We start from the raw sequence: 22588 nt of genomic DNA, 5'->3' as shown, positions 1-22588 counted from the left end.
CCACACAACCCCACTCCCCATCCTCCAACCCCACCCGCATCCCCGGCACCACCACACAACCCCACTCCCCATCCTCCAACTCCACCTGTATCCCGTGACCACCAACACCACTCCCACCCCCGAGGGGTGTACCCCACCCGCATCGCCGGCACCACCACACAACCCCACTCCCCATCCTCCAACCCCACCAGTATCCCGTGACCACCAAACAACCCCACTCCCACCCCCGAGGGGTGTAACCCACTTACATCCCCGGCACCACCACACAACCCCACTCCCCATCCTCCAACTCCACCTGTATCCCGTGACCACCAACACCACTCCCACCCCCGAGGGGTGTAACCCACCCGCATCCCCGGCACCACCACACAACCCCACTCCCCATCCTCCAACCCCACCCGCATCCCCGGCACCACCACACAACCCCACTCCCCATCCTCCAACCCCACCCGCATCCCCGGCACCACCACACAACCCCACTCCTCATCCTCCAACCCCACCCGCATCCCCGGCACCACCACACAACCCCACTCCCCATCCTCCAACCCCACCCGCATCCCCGGCACCACCACACAACCCCACTCCCCATCCTCCAACCCCACCCGCATCCCTGGCACCACCACACAACCCCACTCCCCATCCTCCAACTCCACTCCCCATCCTCCAACTCCACCTGTATCCCGTGACCACCAACACCACTCCCACCCCCGAGGGGTGTACCCCACCCGCATCCCCGGCACCACCACACAACCCCACTCCCCATCCTCCAACCCCACCAGTATCCCGTGACCACCAAACAACCCCACTCCCACCCTCGAGGGGTGTAACCCACTTACATCCCCGGCACCACCACACAACCCCACTCCCCATCCTCCAACCCCACCAGTATCCCGGCACCACCACACAACCCCACTCCTCATCCTCCAACTCCACCCGCATCCCCGGCACCACCACACAACCCCACTCCTCATCCTCCAACTCCACCAGTATCCCGTGACCACCAACACCACTCCCACCCCCGAGGGGTGTAACCCACCCGCATCCCCGGCACCACCACACAACCCCACTCCCCATCCTCCAACCCCACCCGCATCCCCGGCACCACCACACAACCCCACTCCTCATCCTCCAACTCCACCTGTATCCCCGGCACCACCACACAACCCCACTCCCCATCCTCCAACCCCACCCGCATCCCCGGCACCACCACACAACCCCACTCCTCATCCTCCAACCCCACCCGCATCCCCGGCACCACCACACAACCCCACTGCTCATCCTCCAACTCCACCCGCATCCCCGGCACCACCACACAACCCCACTCCCCATCCTCCAACTCCACCCGCATCCCCGGCACCACCACACAACCCCACTCCCCATCCTCCAACCCCACCCGCATCCCCGGCACCACCACACAACCCCACTCCCCATCCTCCAACTCCACCCGCATCCCCGGCACCACCACACAACCCCACTCCCCATCCTCCAACCACACCCGCATCCCCGGCACCACCACACAACCCCACTCCCCATCCTCCAACCCCACCCGCATCCCCGGCACCACCACACAACCCCACTCCTCATCCTCCAACTCCACCTGTATCCCCGGCACCACCACACAACCCCACTCCCCATCCTCCAACCCCACCTGTATCCCGTGACCACCAACACCACTCCCACCCCCGAGGGGTGTACCCCACCCGCATCCCCGGCACCACCACACAACCCCACTCCCCATCCTCCAACCCCACCAGTATCCCGTGACCACCACACAACCCCACTCCTCATCCTCCAACTCCACCTGTATCCCGTGACCACCAACACCACTCCCACCCCCGAGGGGTGTAACCCACCCGCATCCCCGGCACCACCACACAACCCCACTCCCCATCCTCCAACCCCACCTGCATCCCCGGCACCACCACACAACCCCACTCCCCATCCTCCAACTCCACCCGCATCCCCGGCACCACCACACAACCCCACTCCCCATCCTCCAACTCCACCCGCATCCCCGGCACCACCACACAACCCCACTCCCCATCCTCCAACCCCACCCGCATCCCCGGCACCACCACACAACCCCACTCCCCATCCTCCAACCCCACCCGCATCCCCGGCACCACCACACAACCCCATTCCCCATCCTCCAACTCCACCTGTATCCCGTGACCACCACACAACCCCACTCCTCATCCTCCAACCCCACCCGCATCCCCGGCACCACCACACAACCCCACTCCCCATCCTCCAACTCCACCAGTATCCCGTGACCACCAACACCACTCCCACCCCCGAGGGGTGTAACCCACCCGCATCCCCGGCACCACCACACAACCCCACTCCCCATCCTCCAACCCCACCCGCATCCCCGGCACCACCACACAACCCCACTCCCCATCCTCCAACCGCACCCGCATCCCCGGCACCACCACACAACCCCACTCCCCATCCTCCAACCCCACCCGCATCCCCGGCACCACCACACAACCCCACTCCCCATCCTCCAACTCCACCTGTATCCCGTGACCACCAACACCACTCCCACCCCCGAGGGGTGTACCCCACCCGCATCGCCGGCACCACCACACAACCCCACTCCCCATCCTCCAACCCCACCAGTATCCCGTGACCACCAAACAACCCCACTCCCACCCCCGAGGGGTGTAACCCACTTACATCCCCGGCACCACCACACAACCCCACTCCCCATCCTCCAACTCCACCTGTATCCCGTGACCACCAACACCACTCCCACCCCCGAGGGGTGTACCCCACCCGCATCCCCGGCACCACCACACAACCCCACTCCCCATCCTCCAACCCCACCCGCATCCCCGGCACCACCACACAACCCCACTCCGCATCCTCCAACCCCACCCGCATCCCCGGCACCACCACACAACCCCACTCCCCATCCTCCAACCCCACCCGCATCCCCGGCACCACCACACAACCCCACTCCCCATCCTCCAACCCCACCCGCATCCCCGGCACCACCACACAACCCCACTCCCCATCCTCCAACTCCACCTGTATCCCGTGACCACCAACACCACTCCCACCCCCGAGGGGTGTAACCCACCCGCATCCCCGGCACCACCACACAACCCCACTCCCCATCCTCCAACCCCACCCGCATCCCCGGCACCACCACACAACCCCACTCCCCATCCTCCAACCCCACCCGCATCCCCGGCACCACCACACAACCCCACTCCTCATCCTCCAACCCCACCCGCATCCCCGGCACCACCACACAACCCCACTCCCCATCCTCCAACCCCACCCGCATCCCCGGCACCACCACACAACCCCACTCCCCATCCTCCAACCCCACCCGCATCCCTGGCACCACCACACAACCCCACTCCCCATCCTCCAACTCCACTCCCCATCCTCCAACTCCACCTGTATCCCGTGACCACCAACACCACTCCCACCCCCGAGGGGTGTACCCCACCCGCATCCCCGGCACCACCACACAACCCCACTCCCCATCCTCCAACCCCACCAGTATCCCGTGACCACCAAACAACCCCACTCCCACCCCCGAGGGGTGTAACCCACTTACATCCCCGGCACCACCACACAACCCCACTCCCCATCCTCCAACTCCACCTGTATCCCCGGCACCACCACACAACCCCACTCCCCATCCTCCAACTCCACCTGTATCCCCGGCACCACCACACAACCCCACTCCCCATCCTCCAACCCCACCTGTATCCCGTGACCACCAACACCACTCCCACCCCCGAGGGGTGTACCCCACCCGCATCCCCGGCACCACCACACAACCCCACTCCCCATCCTCCAACCCCACCAGTATCCCGTGACCACCACACAACCCCACTCCTCATCCTCCAACTCCACCCGCATCCCCGGCACCACCACACAACCCCACTCCTCATCCTCCAACTCCACCAGTATCCCGTGACCACCAACACCACTCCCACCCCCGAGGGGTGTAACCCACCCGCATCCCCGGCACCACCACACAACCCCACTCCCCATCCTCCAACCCCACCCGCATCCCCGGCACCACCACACAACCCCACTCCCCATCCTCCAACTCCACCCGCATCCCCGGCACCACCACACAACCCCACTCCCCATCCTCCAACCCCACCCGCATCCCCGGCACCACCACACAACCCCACTCCCCATCCTCCAACCCCACCCGCATCCCCGGCACAACCACACAACCCCACTCCCCATCCTCCAACCCCACCCGCATCCCCGGCACCACCACACAACCCCACTCCCCATCCTCCGACCCCACCCGCATCCCCGGCACCACCACACAACCCCACTCCTCATCCTCCAACTCCACCTGTATCCCCGGCACCACCACACAACCCCACTCCTCATCCTCCAACTCCACCCGTATCCCCGGCACCACCACACAACCCCACTCCTCATCCTCCAACCCCACCCGCATCCCCGGCACCACCACACAACCCCACTCCCCATCCTCCAACCCCACCCGCATCCCCGGCACCACCACACAACCGCACTCCTCATCCTCCAACCCCACCCGCATCCCCGGCACCACCACACAACCCCACTCCTCATCCTCCAACCCCACCCGCATCCCCGGCACCACCACACAACCCCACTCCCCATCCTCCAACCCCACCCGCATCCCCGGCACCACCACACAACCCCACTCCCCATCCTCCAACTCCACCTGTATCCCCGGCACCACCACACAACCCCACTCCCCATCCTCCAACCCCACCCGCATCCCCGGCACCACCACACAACCCCACTCCCCATCCTCCAACTCCACCCGCATCCCCGGCACCACCACACAACCCCACTCCTCATCCTCCAACCCCACCCGCATCCCCGGCACCACCACACAACCCCACTCCCCATCCTCCAACCCCACCCGCCTCCCCGGCACCACCACACAACCCCACTCCTCATCCTCCAACTCCACCCGCATCCCCGGCACCACCACACAACCCCACTCCCCATCCTCCAACCCCACCCGCGTCCCCGGCACCACCACACAACCCCACTCCTCATCCTCCAACTCCACCTGTATCCCGTGACCACCAAACAACCCCACTCCCACCCCCGAGGGGTGTACCCCACCCGCATCCCCCACACCACCACACAACCCCACTCCCCATCCTCCAACCGCACCCGCATCCCCGGCACCACCACACAACCCCACTCCTCATCCTCCAACTCCACCCGCATCCCCGGCACCACCACACAACCCCACTCCTCATCCTCCAACTCCACCCGCATCCCCGGCACCACCACACAACCCCACTCCCCATCCTCCAACCCCACCCGCATCCCCGGCACCACCACACAACCCCACTCCCCATCCTCCAACCCCACCCGCATCCCCGGCACCACCACACAACCCCACTCCCCATCCTCCAACCCCACCCGCGTCCCCGGCACCACCACACAACCCCACTCCTCATCCTCCAACTCCACCTGTATCCCGTGACCACCAAACAACCCCACTCCCACCCCCGAGGGGTGTACCCCACCCGCATCCCCCACACCACCACACAACCCCACTCCCCATCCTCCAACCGCACCCGCATCCCCGGCACCACCACACAACCCCACTCCTCATCCTCCAACTCCACCCGCATCCCCGGCACCACCACACAACCCCACTCCCCATCCTCCAACCCCACCCGCGTCCCCGGCACCACCACACAACCCCACTCCCCATCCTCCAACTCCACCCGCATCCCCGGCACCACCACACAACCCCACTCCTCATCCTCCAACCCCACCAGTATCCCGTGACCACCAAACAACCCCACTCCCACCCCCGAGGGGTGTACCCCACCCGCATCCCCGGCACCACCACACAACCCCACTCCCCATCCTCCAACCCCACCCGCGTCCCCGGCACCACCACACAACCCCACTCCTCATCCTCCAACCCCACCCGCATCCCCGGCACCACCACACAACCCCACTCCTCATCCTCCAACCCCACCCGCATCCCCGGCACCACCACACAACCCCACTCCCCATCCTCCAACCCCACCCGCATCCCCGGCACCACCACACAACCCCACTCCTCATCCTCCAACCCCACCCGCATCCCCGGCACCACCACACAACCCCACTCCTCATCCTCCAACTCCACCTGTATCCCGTGACCACCAAACAACCCCACTCCCACCCCCGAGGGGTGTACCCCACCCGCATCCCCCACACCACCACACAACCCCACTCCCCATCCTCCAACCGCACCCGCATCCCCGGCACCACCACACAACCCCACTCCTCATCCTCCAACTCCACCCGCATCCCCGGCACCACCACACAACCCCACTCCCCATCCTCCAACCCCACCCGCGTCCCCGGCACCACCACACAACCCCACTCCCCATCCTCCAACTCCACCCGCATCCCCGGCACCACCACACAACCCCACTCCTCATCCTCCAACCCCACCAGTATCCCGTGACCACCAAACAACCCCACTCCCACCCCCGAGGGGTGTACCCCACCCGCATCCCCGGCACCACCACACAACCCCACTCCCCATCCTCCAACCCCACCCGCGTCCCCGGCACCACCACACAACCCCACTCCTCATCCTCCAACCCCACCCGCATCCCCGGCACCACCACACAACCCCACTCCTCATCCTCCAACCCCACCCGCATCCCCGGCACCACCACACAACCCCACTCCCCATCCTCCAACCCCACCCGCATCCCCGGCACCACCACACAACCCCACTCCTCATCCTCCAACCCCACCCGCATCCCCGGCACCACCACACAACCCCACTCCTCATCCTCCAACTCCACCTGTATCCCGTGACCACCAAACAACCCCACTCCCACCCCCGAGGGGTGTACCCCACCCGCATCCCCCACACCACCACACAACCCCACTCCCCATCCTCCAACCGCACCCGCATCCCCGGCACCACCACACAACCCCACTCCTCATCCTCCAACTCCACCCGCATCCCCGGCACCACCACACAACCCCACTCCCCATCCTCCAACCCCACCCGCGTCCCCGGCACCACCACACAACCCCACTCCCCATCCTCCAACTCCACCCGCATCCCCGGCACCACCACACAACCCCACTCCTCATCCTCCAACCCCACCAGTATCCCGTGACCACCAAACAACCCCACTCCCACCCCCGAGGGGTGTACCCCACCCGCATCCCCGGCACCACCACACAACCCCACTCCCCATCCTCCAACCCCACCCGCGTCCCCGGCACCACCACACAACCCCACTCCTCATCCTCCAACCCCACCCGCATCCCCGGCACCACCACACAACCCCACTCCTCATCCTCCAACCCCACCCGCATCCCCGGCACCACCACACAACCCCACTCCCCATCCTCCAACCCCACCCGCATCCCCGGCACCACCACACAACCCCACTCCTCATCCTCCAACTCCACCCGCATCCCCGGCACCACCACACAACCCCACTCCCCATCCTCCAACCCCACCCGCATCCCCAGCACCACCACACAACCCCACTCCTCATCCTCCAACCCCACCCGCATCCCCGGCACCACCACACAACCCCACTCCTCATCCTCCAACTCCACCTGTATCCCGTGACCACCAAACAACCCCACTCCCACCCCCGAGGGGTGTACCCCACCCGCATCCCCCACACCACCACACAACCCCACTCCCCATCCTCCAACCCCACCAGTATCCCGTGACCACCACACAACCCCACTCCCCATCCTCCAACCCCACCCGCATCCCCGGCACCACCACACAACAGCTCCCGTATCCCGGTACAACCACCCCACCCACCTTTCCGACGTGGGGTCTAGCGCGTTCATGTTGTCGGGCAGCAGGCGGAACTCGCCGATGCGGATCCTCTCCTTTTTGCGGGTGTACACCGAGTAGTAGACGTAGACCTTGCCGTTGCGCCTGAAGTCGGGATGGAAGGCGAGACCCAGGAAGCCGCGCTCGTCGCCCAGCCATGGCGAGGTGAGCACGGCCTGGGTCAGGTTGAGGAACGGACGGCTAAGGCGGGAGCCGTCCGGCAGGTAGGCCCACACCAGGCCCAGCTGCTCGGCTACAAACAGGCGGCGGGTACCGTCGCCGGCGGTCACCATGGCGACCGGGTTCCGCAGCCCATTGGCCACCTCGCGCAGGCAGAGCTGGAGGCAGCCGCTCGCGTCCGTGCGCGCATTGCCCAGCCCGGTGCCGGGCCGCGTGCTCCGCAGCACGTTCGGGTAGCAGTAGTCGGGGTCGTGCAGCTCGAGGCGGCGGCAGAAGGCGTCCCGGTCGGGCTCGAGTGCCTGCGCGCCGCCCTCCGTCAGCAGGCTGAGGGCCGAGCGGCACTGCCGCCAGAAGGTGGTGCAGTAACCGGCGCACAGGCCCGGCAGCCGGCGTACTGGCGTGTTGGCGTCCTCCGCGTCGTACAGGTGGGCGGCGAACGGAGAGCACCGCTGCAGAGGAGGGTAAAGGGGGTATCAGGTTGGTGGGGGGGGTGGGTAAGGTTGGTGGGGGGGTGGGGGTAAGGGGGGTGGGGGGGTGGGGGTAAGGGGGGTGGGGGGTGGGGTGATGGGGGTGGGGGTAAGGGGGTGGGTGTTTGGGGTGATGGGGTGGGTGTAAGGGGGAGGGGGTAAGGGGGCGTGGGGGTGGGTGTAAGGGGAGGAATGGGTGATGGGGTGGGTGTTTGAAGTGATGGGGAGGGGGTAAGGGGGAGAGTGGGTGTTTGGGGGTGATGGGGTGTGGGGGTAAGGGGGAGAGTGGGTGTTTGGGTTGATGGGGGTGAGGGTAAGGGGAGGGTGGGTGTTTGGGAGGGTTGTGGTAAGGGGGAGGGTGGGTGTTTGGGGTGAGAGTGTGGGGTAAGGGGGAGGGTGGGTGTTTGAGGTGAGGGGTGGGTGTAAGGGGGAGGGTGGGTGTTTGGAGTGATGGGGAGGGGGTAAGGGGAGAGTAGGTGTTTGGGGGGTGGGGGTAAGGGGAAGAGTGGGTGTTTGGGGTGAAGGGGTGGGGTAAGGGGGAGGGTGGGTGTTTGGAGTGATGGGGAGGGGTTAAGGGGAGAGTGGGTGTTTGGGGTGATGGGGTGGGGGTAAGGGGGTTGGATGTTTGGGGTGATGGTGGGGTAAGGGGAAGGGTGGGTGTTTGGGGTGATGGGGTAAGGGGGTGTGGGGGTGGGGGTAAGGGGGAGGGTGGGTGTTTGGGGTGACGGGGTAAAGGCAAGGTGTGGGGTGGTATGGGGTGAGGAGTGGAGTGTCAGCGTGACGGGTAGGGAGTTGGATAAGGAGTGAAGAGTTTAGGATGTTGGGGGAGCAGTGGTGTGGTGAGTAGAGGGGTAAGAAGTGAGGTGGGAGGGGTGGTGGATTTGGGATTGGTGAGGTGAGGGTGGAGGGGCAAGAGAGAAGATAGGCACATAATCAAAGTCTGCCAACACTTGGTGTCCAGAGTTGACGTTGCAGCTTAGTTGAAGTCCTGCTGCCGCTGTATAACACTTTGGCTAGTCCACACATTGTGTGCAATTTTGTAATGATTGGAAGATTAAGGTTTGGCTGTTTGGATACCAAGCTAACTTTCCAATAGAAGACAGTGGGAAGTTGCGGAGGGTGTTATTTTCTCTGGGGTCTGTGACCAGTGGTGCTCTTTGGTGACTGGTGAGACCTCTGTGAGAACACCACAGCACAGGAACAGACCCTTCAGCCCATCAAATCCATGCCTACCTGCTTTCCTGTGTAGTCCCATCCACCTGCACTGACAGTAGCCCTACAAATCTCCCTCATCTACATATCTATCCAAACTTGCATTTTCAGTTGAACCTGCATCCACCACTTTCACTGGCAGTTTGTTCCACACCTGCACCAACCTCAGAGTGAAGAAACTCCCCTTCAGTTTCCCCTTAAATATTTCACCTTTCACCCTAAACCTATGACCTTTAGCTCTGGTCTCACCCAATCTGAGGGGGAACGTCTGCTTGTTTTAATCCTATCTATATTCATCATAATTTTGCACACCTCTATAAGAACTCCCCTCATTCTCCTGCACTCCAAAGAATGAATAATATATAATTATAAATATAAATGACTTGAAAACTGTAGGTGGGTGGGTTAGTAAGATTTTTGACAAAGATTGGTGGAGATGAGAGTGTATACAGCTGTCAGACAATATAGTAGATTACAACACTTACAAAGTGCTGGGGGAACTCGGCAGGTCAGGCAGCTTCCATGGAAATGAACAAACAGTCGGCATTTCAGCCTAAGGCCCTTCTTCTGGATGGAAATAAAAGGGGGAAGATGGCAGAATAGAAAGGTGGGGGGAGTGGAAGAAGGGCAGCTACAAGGTGATAGGTGAGGCAAGGAGGATAGAAAAGGTAAAGAGCTGGAGACGAAGGAATCTGATAGGAGAGGAAGATGGGCCATGGGGGGAAAGGAAGGAGTAGGGGACCCAGGGGGAGGTGATAGGCAGGTGAGAAGAGTGGGGAATAGAAAAAGAGGGAAGGGGAAGGCAATTTTTCTTTTACTGGAAGGAGAAATCAATATACATACCATCAGCTCAGAGGCTACGCAGACAGAATATAAGACGTTGCTCCTCAACCCCAGGTCACAAGAGAAATCCATGGGCCGATATGTGGAATGGGAATCAGAATTAAAATGTTGGGTCATCGGGAATTCCGCTTTTGGCAGATGGAGCAGAGGTGCTCAGCGAAGTGGTCTCCCAATTAACGACGAGTCTCACTAATATAGGGGAGGCTGCATCAGACACAATAGACAACCCCAGCAGGTTCACAGGTGAAGGAGTGCCTGACCTGGAAGGATTGTTTGGGGCCCTGAATGGAGGTGAGAGAGGAAGTGACTGGGCAGGTGTAGCACTTTGGCTGCTTGCAGGGATAGTGCTGGGAGAAAATTAGTGGGGAGCGATGAATGGACAAGGGAATCACAGAGGGAACGATCCCTATGGAAAGCAGAGAATTGGGGGAAGATAAAGATGTGTCTGGTGGTAGGATCCTTTTGGAGATGGTGGAAGTTGTGGAGAATGATGTGTTGGAAGCTCATGGGCTCATCTATCACTGCTAAGGCAGTGGGAAGATGGAGTGAGTGCGGATGTCCGGGAAATGGAGGAGGTGCAGTTGAAGGGAGCATCAATGGTGGAGGAAGGGAAACCCTGTTCTTCGAAGGAGAACATCAAGGAAAGCCTCATCCTGGGAACAGAAGTGGCGATGACGGAGGAACAGAGGAAAGGGACTCATTTTTACAGGAGACGGGCTGGGAAGAGGTATAGTCAAGACTACCGTGGGAATCGGTAGGTTTATAAAAGATGTCGGTCAACAGTTTGTCTCCAGGGATGGAGACAGTGGCATTGAAAAAGGGGAAGGAGGTTTCAGAAATGGACAAAGTGAATTTAAGGGCAGGGTGGAAAGGCAGAGTTGATAAACTTGCTGAGCCCAGCGTAGGTGCATGAAATGCTGCAGTCATCAGTGCAGCAGAGAAGAGTTGAGGAGCTACCAGGAAAGCCTTGGAACATGGACTGTTCTACGTAGCCAATGAAAAGGCAGACATAGCTGGGGCCCATGTGGGGGCCCATGTGAGTGCCCATGGCTACTCCTCAAGTTTGGAGAAATTGGGAGGAGCTGAAGAAGAAATTGTTGAGGGTAAGGACCGGTTGCGTCAGAGAGAGGAGGATGATGGTGGAGGGGAACTGGTTGGCTCTATTATTGTGAGGGCTTTAATGCTTTCCTTATTGGGGGATAGAAATGTATAGAGACTGGAAATCCATGGCGAAAATGAGGCATTCAGCACCAGGGAATTGAAAGTTAGTGAGAAGATCGAGAGCATGAGAAGTGGCACGAGTGTAGGTGGGAAGGACTGAACCAAGGATAGTCGAGGTATGGGACCCAAGTTCAGTGGTGTAGCAGTAGGCAGAGAATGGGCCTACTCAAACAAGTCAGGTTTGTGGATCTTGGGTAGGAAGTAGAAGTGAGTAGTGCGGGATAAGGGAACTCTGAATTTTGTGGCAATGGATGGGAGTTCTCCAGAGGTAATGAGGTTAGTCATGGTGTCAGGGACAGTGGCTTGATGGCAGATTACTGATCATTTGGGGCTAGAAATGGCTGTTGGAGTCTAATCTAAGCAATTTTGAAGTATTAAACTTTGGGAAGTCAAGTCTATGTCCTCTGATTCTTCTCTCTTTCCACAGCCCCTGCTTGACTGGTACACCCAGTGCTTGGTTACTGCTGTCATACAGTATGGAAACAGCCCCTCAGCCCAAAAAGTCCATGACGGGTTCGCAACCTGGGGTCAATGGAAAACTCAGTTGATGGTAGAGGTCCATGATATAAAAAGGTTGGAAGCCCCTGATCTGGTCCCATTTGTCTGTGTTTGGCCCATATCCCTCAATCATCATTTCAGACATGCATCATCTACACGTCTTTGATTAATCTTTACCCTGCTGAATACCGGTGAAGTCACACTGATTAACCCTTACCCTGCTGAGTATCAGATAGTGATTAACCCTTACCCTGCTAAATATCAGACAGTGAAATCACACTGAATAACCTTTACCTGCTGAATATCAGAAAGTGCACTTACACTGATTAACACTTACCCTGCTGAATTCCAGACAGTGTTGTCACACTGATTAACCTTTACCGAGCTGAACAAAAGATAGTGCTGTTAACACACACAAAGTGCTGGAGGAACTCAGCAGGCCAGGCAGCGTCTAAGGAAAAGTACTGTCGATGTTTTGGGCCGAGACCCTTTGGCAGAAATGTACTTTTTTCCATAGAAGCTGTCTGGCCTGCTGAGTTCCTCCAGCATTTTGTGGGTGTTGCTTGGATTTCCAGCATCCACAGATTTTCTCTTGTTTGAGATAGTACTGTCACACTGATTAACCCTTACAATGCTGCACTGCTGAATAACAGAGAGGGTTGTCACACTGATTAACCCTTACCCTGCTGAAAAACAGACTGCACTGTCACAGTGATTAACCCTTACCCTGCTGAATAACAGACAGTGCAGTCACACTGAGTTTCCTTAAGGTTGCTATAGCCAGGCTGGAGGGGTGGTAATGGGGACAAGCTTCCACTACCTGTTAAATGTTCCCAGTGGCGTGCGCCTCAAGTAGCCTCTGACAACCAAGTCTAGTTCCTGGTATTCATATGTGGCTTAGCTACTAGGCCCAGTGGAACCGTTCCTATTGAAGGGGAAGAGGCAAAGGCAGGTTACTGGCACCTTAAAACCAGTCGCTTCGGTCAGATGGGGCTTGTCAGCTGTGGTTGGCAGCTCATCCAGGAGAAGGAAAGCTCTGATCTCAAACTTCCGCTGCCTTGCGGCTACACCCACTCATGGGGAAGGCTTCGGAAGTAAACTCCGAGGGAAAAATCCAGAGCTGGAGACCCTAAGGCAATCCTACTTTGAGTTCAATGTTGACTGGCAACTCCTGTGATGCTGCTGGTACCAAACTACATCAGTCTCTGCCATTCCTTTGGGTTCATCAGATGCGTGGAGAGGGGGCGCTTTCTACATTGGCAACAGCCTGCTCTCTATATTGTACTGCCCAGGCTTGTGTATTTTGACAGCTGGGACACAATATCCATGGTCAGCCCTGACTGTCTGAGACCTTAGTCACACTGAGTAACCCTTACCCTGCTGAATAAGTGTTTTCACACAGATTAACCCTTATCCTGCTGAATAGTGGATGATGATGTCACACAGATTAACCCTTACCCTGCTGAATAACAGTGTTATCACACAAATTAACTCTTGCCCTGCTGAATAACAGTGTTTTCACACAGATTAACCCGTGTCCTGCTGAATAGTGGATGATGATGTCACACTGATTATCCTTATCCTGCTGAATAGCAGACAGTTTTGCCACACTAATTAACCCGTACCCTGCTAGAGAATAATGGACAGTGTTATTGCACTGATTAACCCTAACCCTGCTGAATAGCAGACAATGATGTCACACTGATTAACCTTTACCCTGCTGAATAACAGACAGTTTTGCCGCACTAATTAACCCTTATGCTGCTGAATAACAAAGAGTACTGCGAGACTGCTGAACCCTTACCCTGGATAACAGACAGTGCTCTTACACTGATTGACACCTATCCTGCTGGGTAACAGACAGGGTTGTCACACTGTTTAATGGTTACCCGCTGAATAGCAGACAGTACAGTCTCTCTGATTAACCTTTATCCTGCACAATGACAGGCAGTGTTGACACTATTTAATGCTTACCCTGCTGATTAGCAGTTTTGTCACACAGATTAACCATTACCCTGCAGAATACCAGACACTGTTGTCACACCGATTAACCCTTACCCTGGTGAATAACAAAGAGTGCTGTCAGACTGATTAACCCTTACCCTGGTGAACAACAGATAATGCTGTCAGACTGATTAACACTTACCATGGTGAATAATGAAGTGTTGTCACACTAATTAACCCTTACTATACTGAATAACAGACAGCTGTCACACTGGATAATCATTAACCTGCTGAATAACCAACGGGTGTGACGCTGATTAACCCTTTCCCTGCTGAATAACAAACACTGCAGTCGCACTGATTAACCCTTACCCTGCTTAAGAACAGATTCTGTGTTGCAATATTGTGATGAGCTTTTACCCTCCCAAATAGCCAGATGTTTCCTCTGGTGGGGGTGTCCAGAACTAGAGGGCACAGCCTCAAAATTAAGGGGCGACCCTTTGTAAAAGAGGTAAGGAGGAATTTTTTTTTAGCCACAGAGTAATGAATCTGTGGAATACTCTATCACAGGTAGCTGTAGAGGCCAAGTCCGTGGGTATATTTAAAGCAAAAATTCATAGTTTCCTGATTGGTCAGGGCATCAAAGGTTATGGTGAGAAGGCGGGTGTATGGGGTTGACTGGAATCTGGGATCTGGGATCAGCCATGATGGAATGGCAGAGTAGACTCGATGGGCTGAATGGCCTATTTCTGCTCCTATGTCTTATGCTGTTATATCTTATACTCCATAAGTACTCCATTTGTTTCTATCTGCCTATATCTGCTATGCACCTCCTTTTTATTCTTAACCAGACCTCAATATCTCTTGAGAACTAAGGTTTCCTACACTTGTTACACCATGCCAGGCAGCATCTCTAGGAAGAGGTACAGTCGATGTTTCGGGCCGAGAGCCTTCGTCAGGACTAACTGAAGGAAGAGCTAGTAAGAGATTTGAAAGTGGGAGGGGGAGGGGAGATCCGAAATGATAGGATATCATCTCCTATCATTTTGGATCTCCCCTCCCCCTCCCACTTTCAATCTCCATTATAAAAGAATGCCTTTCTATTCTGGGGCTGTGTTTTCTGGTCTTAGACACTCCCACCATAAGAAACATCCTCTCCACATCCACTCTATCAAAGCTTTTCACCATTCGATAGATTTCAATGAGGTCATACCTTATTCTTGTGAATTCCAGTGAATGCAGGCCCAGAGCCATCAAACGCTCTTCATTTGGCAGGGCATTCAATCCTGGAATCCTTTTCGTGAACCTCCTTTGAACTCTATCCAGTTTCAGCACATCCTTTCTAAGATAAGGAGCCCAAAACTGCTCACAATACTCCAAGTGAGGCCTCACCAGTGTGTTATAAAGTCTCAACGTTATATCCTTGCTTTTATATTTTAGTCTTCTTGAAATGAGTGATAACATTGCATTTGCCTTCCTTACCACTGACTCAACCCGCAAATTAACCTTTAGGGAATCCTGCATAAGGACTCCCAAATAACTTTGCACCTCAGATTTAAGTATTTTCTCTCCATTTAGAAAATAGTCAACCCTTTCATTTCTTCTACCAAAGTGCATGGCCATGCACTTCCTGACACTGTATTCCATCTACCATTTCTTAGCCCATTCTCTTAATCTATCTAAGTCCTTCTATAGCATCTCTTTTTCCTCAAAACTACCTGCCCCTCCACCTATCTTCATATCATCTGCAAACTGTCTTATGGTCTATGGTATATTTGCTCAATTCTTGTTCTTTTTCACGTGTTCTAAAGAGTTGATTTTTGTGTTCTCAAGAAAAGTTTACTTATTTATGGAAAAGTAAGATAATAACTAAAAAAGCAATTGAAAATCCTCAAAAATGCTCCCTTCTTTAAAGCAGGAGAGTCATTCCATTTATATTTCTCATTGGTGTGGGGAACAGGGAGGAAATAAAGACTGAGTCAGTTCCTCCAGGAACCTCTCTGTTACAAGTATGGATAAAATGAGAAACACAAGACACTGGAGGGGCAAAGCGTTCCTATAAACTGGGAATAAATCACTAACAGTACTGCTGTCTTCAATCTCCAGCCACCTGAGCAACACACACAAAATGCTGGAGGAATTCACCTGGTCAGGCTGCATTTATGGAGAGGAATAAGGAGCTGACATTTCATTAGGACTCATAGGGTTGTGGCCCAAAATGTCTGGATTTCCAGTATCTGGAAAACTTCTTGTATTTATGATTTTAAGCTCCCCGAGTTTGTTCCTGATTTTCTGTGCTGTGATTGTGTGTGCATTGTGGGCTCTCTGATCAAGTGGCTTTCCTTCCACATTCCAAAGATGTACCAGTTGGTGGTTCATGGGTTACTGTGACTTGTCTGGTATAGTTACAGGGTAGAACAGGGGAGGGGAGAGAATTGATAGGGATGTAAGAGGAACAAATGGAATTAGTGCAGATGGGTGATTGTTGGTCAGAATTGACACAGTTGGCTGAAGGCCCTGTTGCTGCCTTACATGAGAAATAGTTAGTCATCGGCAGGATGTGGCGTAGTCTCCTGAAGTCCTGTGCTGTGGGTCAAGAGTCGGACTGGGCGAATTCAGCAAATCTTAGTCCTTCGTGGACGTCACAGTATCAGATGCAACAACTTGCTTTCATATTTAGTTTTATTGACACCAGGATTTTCTGATTTTATTATCAATTCTCTAGCTGCTGCAGTGAGATTTGAACTCTGGATCACTGGCTTAGCCCTTTCTGCGTCATTCGTCCTAAGACCATAAGGTATAGGAGCAGAAGTAGGCCATTCGGTCCATCGAATCTGCTCTGCCATTGAATCAGGGGCTGATCCAATTCTTCCAGTCATCCCCACTCCCTTGCCTTCTCCGCATACCCTTTGATGCCCTGGCTAATCAAGAACCTATCTATCTCTGCCTTAAATACACCCAATGACTTGGCCTCCACAGCCACTCGTGGCAACAAATTCCACAGATTTACCACCCTCTGACTAAAGTAATTTCTCCACATCTCTGTTTTAAATGGATGTGAGCCACATGGAGGGGATATTGATGGGCTCACAGAGTGCATCACTGATTACATCAACTTCTGTGTGGACTGCAATGTTCCGACAAGAACTGTCCTTTGTTATTCAAATAACAAGCCATGGGTAACAAAGGATATTAAGGACATTCTGAATGCTAAAAAGAGGGCGTTTAGAGATGGAAATAGGGAGGAGCTGAGGGAAATACAGAGGACCCTGAAAGCCAGGATCAGGGAGGCTAAAGACAGGTATAGGAGGAAGCTTGAGTGGAAACTCCAGCAGAACAACATGAGAGAGGTCTGGAGGGGGATGAGGACCATCACTGGGTTCCGGCAAACTAGCAAAGGAGGAGCTGAAGGCAGTGTGGACAGGGCCAACGAACTTAACCTGTTCTTTAACAGATTTGACACTGCTGCCCCTGCTCATCCCCCACATGAGCCATCTGTTGTTGGCCCCCAACCAACACATACTCCACTCTCCCCTCCTACCCCTCCTCACAGTCCCCCACCCTACTCTCATGACTATACCCCTTCCCCACATGAAACCGCCACGGTGGGCTTCACAGCTGAACAGGTGAGAAGTCAGCTGAAACGTCTCAACCCAAGCAAGGCTGCAGGTCCGGATGGTGTCAGTACCAGGGTGCTCAAAGCCTGTGCCCCTGAGCTATGTGGACTACTTCGCCATGTCTTCAACCTGATCCGGAGGGTTCCTGTGCTGTGGAACACGTCCCTGTGCCGAAGACGCCGTGCCCCAGTGGCCTCAATGACTACAGACCGGTGGCATTGACCTCCCACATCATGAAGACCCTGGAGAGACTTGTTCTGGAGCTGCTCCGGCCTATGGTCAGGCCACACTTAGATCCCCTCCAGTTCGCCTACCAGCCCCGACTAGGAGTTAAGAATGCCATCGTCTACCTGCTGAACCATGTCTACGCCCACCTGGACAAGCCAGCGAGCACTGTGAAGGTCATGTTTTTTGACTTCTCCAGTGCGTTCAACACCATCCTTCCTGCTCTGCTGGGGGAGAAGCTGACAGCGATGCAGGTGGATGCTTCCCTGGTGTCATGGATCTTGATTACCTGACTGGCAGACCACAGTACACATGTGCTTGCAACACTGTGTGTCCGACAGAGTGATCAGCAGCACTGGGGCTCCACAGGGGACTGTCTTGTCTCCCTTTCTCTTCACCATTTACACCTCGGACTTCAACTACTGCACAGAGTCTTGTCATCTTCAGAAGTTTTCGGATGACTCTGCCATAGTTGGATGCATCAGCAAGGGAGATGAGGCTGAGTACAGGGCTACGGTAGGAAACTTTGTCACATGGTGTGAGCAGAATTATCTGCAGCTTAATGTGAAAAAGAGTAAGGAGCTGGTGGTAGACCTGAGGAGAGCTAAGGCACCGGTGACCCCTGTTTCCATCCAGGGGGTCAGTGTGGACATGGTGGAGGATTACAAATACTTGGGGATATGAATTGACAATAAACTGGACTGGTCAAAGAACACTGAGGCTGTCTACAAGAAGGGTCAGAGCCATCTCTATTTCCTGAGGAGACTGAGGTCTTTAATATCTGCCGGATGATGCTGAGGATGTTCTACGAGTCTGTGGTGGCCAGTGCGATCATGTTTGCTGTTGTGTGCTGGGGCAGCAGGCTGAGGGTGGCAGACACCAACAGAATCAACAAACTCATTCATAAGGCCAGTGATGTTGTGGGGATGGAACTGGCAGTGGTGTCTGAAAAGAGGATGCTGTCGAAGTTGCATGCCATCTTGGACAATATCTCCCATCCACTACATAATGGAGTGTTTGGGCACAGGAGTACATTCAGCCAGAGACTCATTCCACCGAGATGCAACACAGAGCGTCATAGGAAGACATTCCTGCCTGTGGCCATCAAACTTTACAACTCCTCCCTTGAAGGGTCAGACACTCTGAGCCAATAGGCTGGTCCTGGACTTATTTCCTGGCATAATTTACATATTACTATTTAATTATTTATGGTTTTATCACTATTTAATTATTTAAGGTGCAACTGTAATGAAAACCAATTTCCCTCGGGATCAATAAAGTATGACTATGACTATGTCCTTCAATCCTGAAGTTGTGCCCTCTTGTCTTGGACTCCCCTACCACGGGAAATAACTTTGCCATATCTAATCTGTTCAGACCTTTTAACATTCAGAATACAGCCCAAGAGCTGCCAGACGTTCCTCATACAGTAACCCTTTCATTCCTTGTCCTCACCATAACTATTACACTTGGTCTTACAAATGGACAATGGGAAACCCACTACAGGACCAACAGGGAAGGGGTGGCACGTTGGGAGATAGACTACAGGGCCAGCATGGGTTGGCACAATGGGAGTCAGGCTACAGGATCAGTAAGGAAGGGTTTCCACAATGAGAGTTAGGCTACAAGACCAGCATGGAAGGGGTGGCATGTTGAGAAACAGACTACAGGGCCCACAGAGATGGAGTGGCTCATTGGGAGACAGACTACAGGACCAGCAGGGAAGGATTGGCACGTTGGGAGACAGACTACAGGATCCGCAGGGAAGGATTGGCACGTCGGGAGACAGACTACAGGATCCACAAGGAAGGATTGGCACGTTGGGAGACAGACTACAGGATCCGCAGGGAAGGATTGGCACATTGGGAGACAGACTACAGGATCCACAAGGAAGGATTGGCACGTTGGGAGACAGACTACGGGATCCACAAGGAAGGATTAGCACATTGGGAGACAGACTACAGGATCCGCAGGGAAGGGCTGACACGGTTGTGAGACAGACTACAGGGCCAGCAGGTAAATGGTGACATGTTGGGAGACTGACTACGGGACCAGGAGGGAAGGATTGGCATATTGGGAAAATGGTGGGTTTTCAAGTACAAACATGAACATAAAATCAGGAGCAGGCAATTCAGCCTTATTCCTGTTGCAGAGTCTGAGTTGTACAGCACAGGAACAGCCCTTCAGCCCATCCTGTTCGTGCTGACCAAGATCCTCATCCAAGTTAGCCCCATTTGTTTGCATTTGGCCCATATCCCTTTAAACCTTTTCTGTCCATATACTTTTCCATTGAGGCATGATGGGCTGAATGGCCTCCTGTCCTGCTTTGTTTTTGATTGACTTTTTTTTAACCTCAACATTTTCTGCACTAACCCATATCTCTTGATTATCCAAAAAACTATTGATATACAGTAGAATGTAGTCAGTGACTGAAGGTCTCTTTAAAAATTAACTCTATAAACATTAGCTTTATTTGTCACAGTACACTGAAACATCAAAATGTGTTATTTGTATCAATCAAATCAATGAAGATTGTCACAATGCTTCTAGTGCCAACATAGCATGTCCACAACTTACTAACCCTAAACATACATCTTTGGAATGTGGGAGGAAACCAGAGCCCCCAGAGGAAGCTCATGTTGTCACGGGAAGAACGAACAAACTACTTGCAGGTAGCAGCAGGAATTGAAGCCAGATCACTGACGCTGTAAAAATGATCGTGTTAACCACTAAACTCCTGTACCACCTTGCAGAGAGAGTACCGAAGATTCACCACCCTCTGACTGAAAGAATTTCTCAGCTCTGTCCTGAATGGTCCTCTCATTTTGAGACACTGGCCCTCAAAGGGAAGTCCACAATTCCATTCAGGAGTCCCCAATCCCTATCCCAATCAGGAATCGTCAGTCTTAATTGGAAATTCTCAACCTTTAATCCCACTAACAATCTAGGATCCCCAAACTCAATCCAAAATCCTCTGAAGTCAGAAGTATTCAACGAAACAATAGATTCTGGGAATCCAGAGTAATACACACAAAATGCTGGAGGAATTCAGCGGGTCAGGCAGCATCTTCTGAAAGAAGTAATAGTCGACGTTTCCTTCATCATCAAGTCAATAATTAATCCCAGAATTCACGAGCAGTAACCAACGTAAAATGAACTCCAATCATATTTTTTTTCTGGATCTGGGAATTGTTGTCATGGAACTCTTTAATTCCCGTGGTGAGTGGTTTCTGGCTCATTTACAACCCAGAGCGGGCGGAGGAGGGGGGAGGGAGGAGAGAGGCAGAAATTTCGCATTCCAGAGCTCTGGATGAACACTCTCCCTGCTTCCCTCCCAATCGCTCCATAGACTAGATCCAAAATTCACCGAATCCCTACCAACCCAAGTTTCCCCAAAACCCAATTCCGACCCGTTCTAGCCTCACTGACTCACCTGGCATAGGATTTCCTGGATGTACCTGGCACAGACGGGGATCGCTGAGGAATGGAAGTAACTGAGGATTTGCCGGTACTTTCGAGAGATGGCGGAGTCCCTGCGAGTATCGCAGCAACCAAACGTGGAATACATGGTGCAGAATGATAGGGGCTTGGAGGGCTGGAACGGGGGCTTGAAGTCCAGACACTGGGGGTGGGAAGTCACCGGGTGGACGGAAGCCATCAGGAAGACCAGGCTACCGACGAAGAAGCGGTTCATCCTATCGTGGGACGTCTCTTCAAACCGGGAAACTGGGGCTTAAATCTGGTCGGCTCTCATCTCTCTCTCAAATCTCCACCCTTCTCTTCCTCTTTCTCTCTGTATCTCTCTCCTCTGAGTTTCTTTTTCTTTTCTTAGTCCTGTTACTTCCTCCCCTCTCTCTCCCCCTCTCTTTCTGTATCTCCCCTACCCGTATTCTTTTCTCGCAGTCTTTCTTTCTCTCCCTCCCCTGTGTTTTCCCCTTTTCTGTCACCTCAATCTCTGCTCCCTCGGCGTTTCGCTTTCTCCAGCGCCTTCACAACCTCTCCGTATTTTCCTTTCTATCTCTCTTACTCTTTTCTTCTTTCCCGTCTTACTTTGTGTTTTCTTTCTCCTCGTCTCCCGCCTTACTGTCACTCCCTTGACCTCTCGTCACTTAATTCCTCTGTCTCGCCCGCTCTGTACGTATGCTCTGTCATCTCTAACCGCAGTGTCTGCAGGCGCGAAGCTGATCTTTCAGCGGGGGAGGGAGGGAGAGAGACGGGGCCGTTTCATTCACCCCACAGACTCGTGCCTTTCCCTTCACTCGAACCCAGTCCCTCGCTGGTAAGAGGGTCGGAAACAAAGGAATGATGGTGGCTGGGGAGAGATCGCAGCCAAACAAAACAGGAAACGAGAGGAAAGAAAATCTCACGTCAGACAACAGGAATAAAAACATACTTCAAATCATAAAATCAGTTTGAGGAATTTATCAATTTTAATTGAACTGTGTGGAGTTTGCACGGTCTCCCTGTGACCCTGTGTGTTTCCCCGGCCGCCCGGGATTCCTCCCATATCCGAGATGCGTGCCGGTTGGTGGGTTAGCCGACCGCCTCAAAGTGTGTAGGTGGGA

The 22588-nt window shown here is 54.7% G+C and overlaps 1 protein-coding gene across 1 annotated transcript in view; it reads right to left on the bottom strand.

Annotated features, from left to right (window-relative positions):
• Positions 1 to 22305, bottom strand: part of LOC140203948 (HHIP-like protein 1) — a 133942-nt gene extending 111637 nt beyond the window's left edge. Inside the window, exons 1-2 of the mRNA XM_072270143.1 lie at positions 21457 to 22305; positions 7802 to 8445 (exon numbers count right to left, since the gene is read on the bottom strand). Of these exons, the coding sequence (XP_072126244.1) occupies positions 7802 to 8445; positions 21457 to 21717 (905 nt within the window). The 5' untranslated portion in view covers positions 21718 to 22305. The remainder of the gene's footprint in view (positions 1 to 7801; positions 8446 to 21456) is intronic.
• Between the last annotated feature and the right edge of the window lie 283 nt (positions 22306 to 22588).

The sequence above is a fragment of the Mobula birostris genome, chromosome 10, assembly GCF_030028105.1.
Source record: "Mobula birostris isolate sMobBir1 chromosome 10, sMobBir1.hap1, whole genome shotgun sequence".
In the NCBI taxonomy this organism is placed as follows: domain Eukaryota; kingdom Metazoa; phylum Chordata; class Chondrichthyes; order Myliobatiformes; family Myliobatidae; genus Mobula; species Mobula birostris.
The sequence above is the reverse complement of the archived record's forward strand: the minus strand, read 5'-3'. Positions and strand labels throughout refer to the sequence as shown.